This window comes from Myotis brandtii, unplaced genomic scaffold (genome assembly GCF_000412655.1).
Source record: "Myotis brandtii unplaced genomic scaffold, ASM41265v1 scaffold224, whole genome shotgun sequence".
In the NCBI taxonomy this organism is placed as follows: domain Eukaryota; kingdom Metazoa; phylum Chordata; class Mammalia; order Chiroptera; family Vespertilionidae; genus Myotis; species Myotis brandtii.
This window is the reverse complement of record NW_005358400.1, coordinates 260,763-270,166: the sequence shown is the minus strand read 5'-3', so window position 1 is coordinate 270,166 and position 9,404 is coordinate 260,763. Positions and strand designations below refer to the sequence as shown.

At 46.6% G+C, this 9,404-nt stretch overlaps 1 protein-coding gene and 1 pseudogene across 1 annotated transcript in view; one reads left to right on the top strand and one right to left on the bottom strand.

Moving 5' to 3' along the window:
- Positions 1-9,404, top strand: part of LOC102249130 — a 174,399-nt pseudogene that overhangs the window by 131,176 nt on the left and 33,819 nt on the right.
- LOC102248227 (GTPase IMAP family member 7) overlaps positions 4,893-9,404 on the bottom strand; it is a 12,784-nt gene continuing 8,272 nt past the window's right edge. Inside the window, exon 2 of the mRNA XM_014539641.1 lies at positions 4,893-7,419. Within this exon, the coding sequence (XP_014395127.1) occupies positions 6,516-7,379 (864 nt within the window). The 5' untranslated portion in view covers positions 7,380-7,419 and the 3' untranslated portion in view covers positions 4,893-6,515. The remainder of the gene's footprint in view (positions 7,420-9,404) is intronic.

Genomic DNA, 9,404 nt, shown 5'->3' with positions numbered 1-9,404 from the left:
CTTTTTTATTCTGGGCCAGCTTTAGCTTTGAGGCTTGGCTCCAGCTCTTAGGCCTCTGCTGCTGAAAGCAGGTATCTGGTTTGTTTGGATTCTATAATCGAAACACTGTATCAACTCCAGCTCTGAGATCCTGGCTGGCTGAAAGCAGGTTTCTGGGGTTTTGTTTAGCTTCTATATTTGTTACAATGTTTCAAACTGCAAGCTCAGAGGCCGGCAGAGGCAGGCGGGGAACGTCGGAGTCCTCTGTCATTGAAGAAAGCAAGCCTCATGTTCAGTTCAAGCTGCCTGGCTGCCGGCCGCCATCTTGGCTGGCAGTTAATTTGCATATCGCCCCGATTAGCCAATGGGAAGGGTAGCAAAGTTACGGCTAATTACCATGTTTCTCTTTTATTAGATAGGTCTAGTAGCCTGGTGCAAAAAAATTTGTGCACTCAGGGGTGAGGGTGAGGAGTGGGGGCAGACCCCTCAGCCCAACCTGCACCCTCTGTCATGTTCCGGGACCCCAGCCACTCCTGGCCTAGGCACAGGCCTACGGGCTTGGGGCGGCCTGGCTCCCAAGGCTTCATTTCATCAAGAGAACAAAGTCGGTGTTAGTTACAGCCTTCACAGAACCCAGTACACTGCATCTGTGCATACAACTGTCTCGTTCATGTGCCTGCTTGGCCCTACTGAATTACTATCTTGAGGACGACATAGCTCCATCTTATCCTGCTTCAACTTCAGTGCCTGGCTTGGTGCCAGGGACCTGAGAGGGTTTGCTGAGTGAGTGAGTGAGTGAGTGAGTGAGTGAGTGAGTGAGTGAGTGAGTGAGTGAGTGAGTGAGTGAGTGAGTGAGTGAGTGAGTGAGTGAGTGAGAGAGTGAATGAGTGAGTAAGTGAATGAGCAAACAGCTACCAGGCGGGAACTTCTGCTGCATTGCCATGAAAACGCAGCAGAAGTTCCGGCCCCACTCCCGGCTGCCTGAAGCCCACCCCGGGAAAGTTCCTGCCCTGCTCCCAGCAGCCTGGGGCCCTTCGCCTGGCTGCATACTGAATTACTAACATCTTGAAGACATAGCTCTGTCTTTTCCTGCTTAAACTTCAGTGCCTGCCCTGGTGCCTGGGACCTGAGAGGGTTTGCTAAGTGAGTGAGTGAGTGAGTTAGTGAGTGAGTGAGTTAGTGAATGAGTGAGTGAATGAGTGAATGAATGAGCAAGTGAATGAGCAAACAGCTACAGGGCTGGAACTTCTGTGGCGTTGCCATGGCAACACGGCAGAAGTTCCCACCCCACTCCAGGCTGCCTGAAGCCCACCCGGGGAAAGTTTCTGTCCTGCTCCCAGCAGCCCTGAGCCCCTCTTCTGGCTGCTACTGAATTTCTAACATCTTGAGGACATAGGTCTATCTTATCCTGCTTCAACTTCAGTGCCTGCCCTGGTGCCAGGGACCTGAGAGGGTTTGCTGAGTGAGTGAATGAGTGAATGAATGAGCAAGTACGTGAATGAGCAAGCAGCTACTGGTGGGGATAGTTTGCACTCTGCTATGGGCTGCCTGACGAAAACTCCGGGAAGTTCCCACCCTGCTCCCAGCAGCCCCCCTCCCCTCTCCTGGCTGCATAGTTTGCACAGGGCAAAGGCCACCAGGGTGTGGGTTTTGGCAGATTGGTGCATTAGCACGTGTCAGGCGGGGATCCCCTGCAGGGCCGTTTGTGGGCGTGGCCAGTGGCAGATCAGTGCATTAGCACCCACCAAACTCGGATCCCCTTGGGATGGACGTTTGTGGGTGTGGCTGGTGGCGGATCAGTGCGTTAGCACTGGTCAGCCGGGGATCCTTGCTGGAAGGCCGTTTGTGGGCATAGCCGGTGGCCAATTGCTGGAGTCCTGCTGCCAGCCCTGGGTCTGTTTTCATACTGGCCGCCTGAAGACCGGGTCGCAAATACCAGGCCCAGATGCCAGAGGGGCAGGTGGGATGGCGCTGTCCTGTCCTGACTGCAGTATGCAAATTAGCCGCCATCTTAGTCGGTAATTAATTTGCATATCGCAATGATTAGCCAATGGGAAGGGTAGCAAAGTTAGGGTTAATTACCATGTTTCTCTATTATTAGATAGGTTGCCACCCCAATAAATTTAATTAAAAAAATTCCTATCTTGGAAAAAAAAAGGGTGCATATTGGAAAAAAGAATGAAAATTAATCAGCAAAATATATCTGAATCAATAAGTAAATGATCAAATTAAGTGCAAGCTATGAACTGGGAGAAAATTTTGCAAATCACACATCTGATGAAAAACTTTAAAAATGCCTGATAAAAATCTGGCAAAGAACAGAATGTATAAAGAACTCTAACAATCCATTAATAAAAAGACAACCCAATTTTAAATAGAAAAAAATATGAATAAGCATTTTGACATATAATATGCTACATATAATTAGAGCAGAGAACTTACTGAATTTTTACATATGTATCCACCAGTGAAATTATCACCACAACCAAGATTATGGGTCGATAGGTTTCCTCATGCCCTGTAGTAATCCCTGCACAATCCCTCCTAACCTTGCCCTCTATACCCCATCCAGCAAGTACTTGTGTGCTCAGCGCAGATATGCTCTGCCATCGTTCCTCGATGCGCATATGTATGTGAGTGGCTGAGACCCAGACTCAGAGCTGAGATTTCAGATCTCTGTGGAGGAGGAGAGGATGACGATTTTCTGCAACGTGGCAATTCATTGATTCTCAATCCCAATTTAGGAAGAATTTTAGAAAATCAAGATGCTTTTTAACAGGAAGAAACTACTTGAGGACAATTGCCTTAGATACTCCATTTTTATATTTGCTTAAAAACATAGATGAGACTGCTGTTTAAAAAGCACATGTTGGTTCCAAACCTCCTGGGAATAATCTGAAACTGGCCCGGATACAGAGGGCAGGGAGAGAAGCAGGCCATGGCAGATGGGTAGGTGGCAGTTTAATAAGCCAGGAAATTTACTTACAAGGCTTGTCTTGGGTGGCCCAAAGACAAATCTTCTCTGCACTTGCCTGCCAGATTTAAAAAAAAAATTATGTAGCTGGGCTGAGTCAGGTACACCATCCTGATGGTCTCAACAACCCATTACTATGTCAAGGCTGTGTCCTTGAGGCAGCTCCTGGAAGGGAAAAGGCAAGCTAAAGACCCATTTCAAAGACTGGCTTGGGGTGAGTCTCCAATTGCCTTGGTCCAGCCTTCAGGTCAACTGGAGGTCACATCTTCTCCATGACCTTCCCCAGTGTAACAGGACACAATGGGTTCAAAGGAACACAGTCTTGGTGGGAGAAAAAGTTCTATTTTCAGTTGTAACAAGAAAAGGAGACGGGAATATTTTTCAAAGCTCTGCTTCTAATAAGAGCGGCTTAGCCATTGCCTATATACATGGTTTGATTAATTATATGTTGATTTTTTTCTTTGTAGCTGGCTAAACTCATCAGTAGTCATTCAGGTCAAGTTCATCCACTAGAGCTCCTCTGCAAAATATTGTGCCACATTTTAGCATTTAGTAAGAACTGCCCAGACTTGAGACTCTTGTCCATCTATCACCAACACTCATCCATGCTGACCGGCTTTCAGAATTTCATATGCCACCCCCTTCTTATGCAATGTGCCCTGAGAGGTCAGCAAGGGGCTTCAAGAACATGGAAATGGCTCTTTTGGTGGCTGCTCTCTCATATGCCATAGCAACAATACAATCACAAGTGAAAACACAAATGAAGACACCAATTCCCAAAATCACGGATAACATTTTCTACTCAGAACACCATGACCCAAACCACTGACTTTGCAAGTCTCCTGTTTTTTTTAAGAATTATCAATCAGGATTCTAGCAGCAGAGATGGCCCACTCTAATTAGGTACTTGGGGGAGAGTCAAGTGCAAGGGTTTTCTATAAACTGTGCACACAGGGTATGCAAGTGACAGGGGAGACTGCTGGAAACAGTGAAGAAATTGCACCCTAGCTGTAAGGGGGCGAAGAGAACAGGAACCCAGAAAAAGAGTTGATTAGAGAAGGTACGACTTTTGGCTTAGGGTTGCAGCTGGTCAGAGATGGTCTTGCTGGGAGAGAGGCAGAAGGACAAATACCCCAACTTTGCTTTTCTACACAGAAGAGATCTCCTGCTTGCACTTCCCATTGGCAGAAGCCGCTGAACTCAGAGAGCCAGAGTTCCCGCTTATGTTGTTAGAGAGTCTTTAAGATATGGGCTATTCTTACTCAATGCTGCTCTTGCTAAATGTTCAAATATACCAGTCCAGCTATAAACAGGATGATCTTGACAAGAACTCAGCAGTATTACTGTAGCCAATTGCAAAGAATGAACCAACATGTAATTGACCAAATAGTGTCAGAAATGGCTAAGCCTCCCTTTGAGGAGACAGACCTTTTTATATGAATCTCATGTTTCCTTAATTTGCTACAAGTAAATAAAACTGCCTTTGGACCACCATGTCTCCTTCTTGAATACAACACCCCAAGTGGAGAACCTTTGGGTTGGGTAACAATGTGATCCACATGGATCAGCCTCCTGGGGCAAAGAGCTATGGTGAAGAAGGTCAAACGATGGATCTGCAGAGGCAAAGAAAAATATTTGGCAGAGAAGAGACTTTTAAGTTAACGCTTTAATAGACATTTTAAATTAGGTACCTTAAAAAGAAAAGAGAGAAAAACAATAAGAAAATTCAATAACTTCAAGTTGTCCATGTGTTACTGGACAGGGACTGGGCAAAAGTGGATCTCCTCAGGCTGTCCTGTAGTGTTTGGGTTTTTTTCCTCTCTTTTTTAAAAATTGATCTTTATTGTTGAGAGTATTACAGATGTCCTCTTTTCTACCCTATAGTGTGTAGGTCCTTGAATTGGTGCAGGAAAGATTTCAAAACACAAGTCCAGGTGATTTTGAGAGTATGTTTATTAAAGCTGGGGACAGTGGAATAAAGGAAGGGATTAGGGTAGAAGAAGCTACAGCAGAGCGCCTAGGCAGGGCTGGTTTGGCTCTGGAAATGTTATAGGAAAGAACTGAGCCAAGGCGGGGCTGCTTTAGCACCCTAGGAAGTCAGGGACAAGGGGTCCTTGGAGACAGGATCAAGGACTGAGTCTGGGTCCAGCTGCCACTGTCCAGTGTTCTGCTGGCTGCAAGTCTCTCATGGGGACCCTTAGAGTTTAGGAAGAAATAAAAAGTTCATGCCTTGGAAGGGGCATGCACCTGCTCTAAAGCAGTGAGTTTTTGTCCTGAGGGCTTTCTATACCGTTCCCCCCCCCCCATCTTTCCAGGTGCATTTTTTAATATGCTGATGCATCAAAATGAGTGTATGGCGGAGTTTGGAATTATTCTTTGATCAGTTTTTGTTTTATCTTAGGTCTGTCTGACTTTAATGGGTTTTTGTTATTTGTTCCCTGACTTCTTCTATCTTTGGGTTTAGCTGGCACAAATAGTTTTAACTGGGTCTTTGTGCTCTACTTCCCAGATGAGGGTGACGTAAGCTATGTATCCTCTGGTTAGAGAGGAGAATATAAACCATTTGCTCTCAAGTGTCCTTGGTTGGTAAAGATAAAGTTTAGTGATTCACAAGCTGGCTGCAAAACACCCAAACAGATTGGCCTTGTGTATTTTTCTTGTCTCAGTTTCCCCATCCCACTTGCCCAGGAAATTTTCTAGCTGCTTATTATCCTGCTGGACAATAGAACCATCTTGCTGGAGAATCCTGCTGTTTCACTAACAAGGGGCTCAGAGACATGGACTAAAATAATGTGCATCACCAGTGGTGCTAACACTGATATAGGAAGGATTTCTCATTTGAATTGGCCTAAATTGAGCCTGTCAAATCTGCATAATATATTATTTTATGATTATGCCATTTTCTAACTTCTTCAGTTTGTTGGCATTGTGGGGGTTGGTGGGAAATGATGGGAGGATGCTTCTGGTTAGCTGTCACGGCAAAGCAAACCACCCCTAAGCCTATTGGTTTAAAGCAACAACAATCATTTATTTTTCTCTTGAAACCTGTGCAGTGGAGGTGGCCCATCTTTGCTCTTTGCAGCTTCCTCAGAGATGGCTCAGTTGTCAGCTGGAGAATCTGCTTCCATGTTGCCTCAGTTGCATGGCTGGCAAGTTGTTTCTGCTGTAGATGAAAGAGCAGCCAGGGGAGTGAGCCAGTGATTTCATGTCCTCTTCATGTGGACTCGATGGACAACTTGGGCTTCCTCACCACATGGTGGGCAAGGGCCAAGGGCACATACTCCAGAGAGCAAGGAGGCATCCTCCCTATCTAACTTTAGAAGTCACAGCCATCCACTATTTGCCAAAGCAGTCACAAAGTCCATGGAATTGCAAGGCTGTGGCACAGACCCATATAACTCAACAAAAGGAAAAGCAAGCTCAGATTATAAGAAGAATAGGCGGGATAGAAGATACTGTTGTAACCATTTTTTGAAAATACAATCTACCACATTAACAAATCATGGCAAATTAAAAAGAAAAAAGAAAATTTACACTATTTGAAAAAGCTTTGCCATTGATTTTAAAACATATTCCTAATCCTTTGTGCAATATCTGCAAATATATTCCTTTCAGCTTGTCCTCTTATATCTTTAATTCGTTCTTCATACTTCATTGTTAGGACTTTTATTTTCTCCTCTTTTTCTTCCTGTGATATTTTTCTCTGATCACATTGCTCTTCTGTTAGTTTAATTTCCTTATACAATTTCTCAGCATAGATTTTCTCCAAGGCTCCTGACTGATGTTGCAGCTTTTCATCTGTGTCCTTGTATATGTCATCAGAAAAGTGAGCCCCTCCGTTCTTCCACACCATTTCCTCTATCAGCTCCACCAGCTCCTGCAGTTGAGCTTCCTTCTCAGCCTCATCTGCATTCTGGTTGTTATTGAAGGCACAGCAGCGGGACCCACACTCCTTGATGATGTTTTGTAGGTTCACATCTGATTCATCTAAAAAGTCACTCAGTGTCTGATCACCCAAATCATCTTTGTGAGTGAACAACATGATCATGTGCTTCATGGCCGCCACCCCAAAGATGGCCTTGATCAATGCAACTGTTCTCTGCTCCTCCTCCGTGTTGGGGCCCAGCTGTAGTACCAGGATGATGGCTTGAGGACCAGGGCAGGAGAGGAGGACACACCTGTGGATTTCATCACAGGTGGTCTGTAGTTTCTCCTTGGCGTCAAAGAGACCTGGGGTGTCCACAACAAGAAGTTTCCTCCCCTTCCAATGTCTCTCTCCTTTCTGACATTTCTTGGTAACAGCGTGGGGAGCAATTTTAGAATTAAATTCTCTTCTCCCAAGGATGGTGTTTGCTGTTGCACTTTTCCCACATCCAGTTTTCCCCACCAGAACAATCCTCAGAGTGTTGTCTGGAAGGCCAGTCATGTTCTTTCAAGAGGCTCTGAGGTGCGGGTACCAACAAGACCTTAAGGAAGGGAATGATAAGGGAAAGGGTACTTAGGTAAGTGGGGACCCAAATGTCTTTTCTTCATTCTTGTCCTTGCAGTTTGTAATTGTCTACTATTCATATGGAAGAAATAATAAAGCCTAGTTTTTCCACAAAGGAGTACAGGGTGCAGGTGCTTCTGCAGGAGAACTCACTTATATATCTACAAAAATGATCATCTCAATGTTATGTGAGCTATTCCTGATAATACAAAAGAGGGAAACCTTTCCATTCTTTCTATGAATCAAGTGTGATATTGATGCTACAGGCTAACAGAGATTTGACCAATAAATAAAGTTACAGACATGACTCATTTGGAAATATCCATACCAAAATTAGTTGTTTCAACAAATCTTATTAGTAGACTAGAGGCCTGGTGCATAAAATTCATGCAGGGTAGGGTCTGTAGGCCTAGCCTCCTTGCCTCTCCACTTCCTTCCCTCACTCCCTCATTGCCCTGCAGCTGTTGATGGTTGCCGGCCATGTTCTGTGCCTCTCCTTGGTGGTCAGCACACATGATAGGAAGCAATGGAACTCCTGCTCTCCCAGTAGAACTCCAGACTGTACAATTTGCATATTAACCTTTTATATATATACTAGAGGCCCGATGAACAAAAATTTGTGCACTCGGGAGGGAGAGGGGAGTCTCTCAGCCCGGCCTGTGCCCTCTCACAGTCTGGACCCCTTGGGGGATGATGACCTGCTGGCTTAGGCCTGCTCCCCAGGGGATTGGGCCTAAGATGGCAATCAGACATCACTCTGGCAGCCCAGCAGCCCTCGGGGGATGTCCACTTGCCAGTAGGGAGCAGACCTAAGCTGCAGTCGGACATCCTTAGCGCTGCTGAGGAGGCAGGAGAGGCTCCCACCACCACTGCTGTACTGGCAGCCATCAGCCTGGCTTGTGTCTTAGCAGAGCTCCCCCATGTGGGAGCACACTGACCACCAGAGGGCAGCTCCTGCATTGAGCGTCTGCCCCCTGGTGGTCAGTGTGTGTCATAGTGACCTGTCATTCCCAGTCTTTCTGCTGTTAGGGTCAGTTTGCATATTACCCTTTTACTATATAGGATAGAAGCCTGGTGCACGGGTCGGGGCCGACTGGTTTGCCCTGAATGGAGTCCCGGACCAGGGTGGGGGTCCCACATTGGTGCCTGGCCAGCCTGGGTGAGGGGCTGATGGCTGTTTTCAGGCTGGCCACACCCCCTTTAGGGTTGGGTCCCCACTGGGGTGCCTGGCCAGCATGGGTGAGGGGCTGATGGCCGTTTTCAGGCTTGCCAGCGACTGAAGCCCTCCTTTTTATTATTTTTTTTTAATTCTGGGATTTATTTACCATTCTATAATTGAAACTTTGTTGCCGACACTCCAGCTCTGTGGCCATGGCCGGCTGAAAGCAGGTATCTGGGGTTTGTTTAGCTTCTATAATTGAAACTTTGTAGCCTTCAGTGTAGCTTAGAGCAGGCCATGGCAGGTGGGGAACCTTGGCTTCCTTCATCACTGGAGCTAGTAAGCCTCCAGCTTGCTTCAGCTGCGTGGCTGCCGGCCGACATCTTGGTTGGCAGTTAATTTGCATATCTCGCTGATTAGCCAATGTGAGGCATAGTGAAGGTATGGTCAATTACCATGTTTGTCTATTATTAGGTAAGAATAGAGGCCTGGTGCACAAAAATTTGTGCACTCGGGGGTGGGGGGGTCCCTCAGCCTGGCCTGTGCCCTCTCGCAGTCTGGGACTCCTCAGGGGATGACCACATGCTGGCTTAGGCCTGCTGCCCGGGGGATTGGGCCTAAGATGGCAATCAGACATCCCTCTGGCAGCCCGGCAGCCCTTGGGGGATGTCCATTTGCCAATGGAGAGCAGACCTAAGCTGCAGTCTGACATCCTTAGTGCTGCTGAGGAGGCAGGAGAGGCTCCCACCACCACTGCTGTACTGGCAGCCATCAGCCTGGCTTGTGGCTGAGCAGAGCTCCTC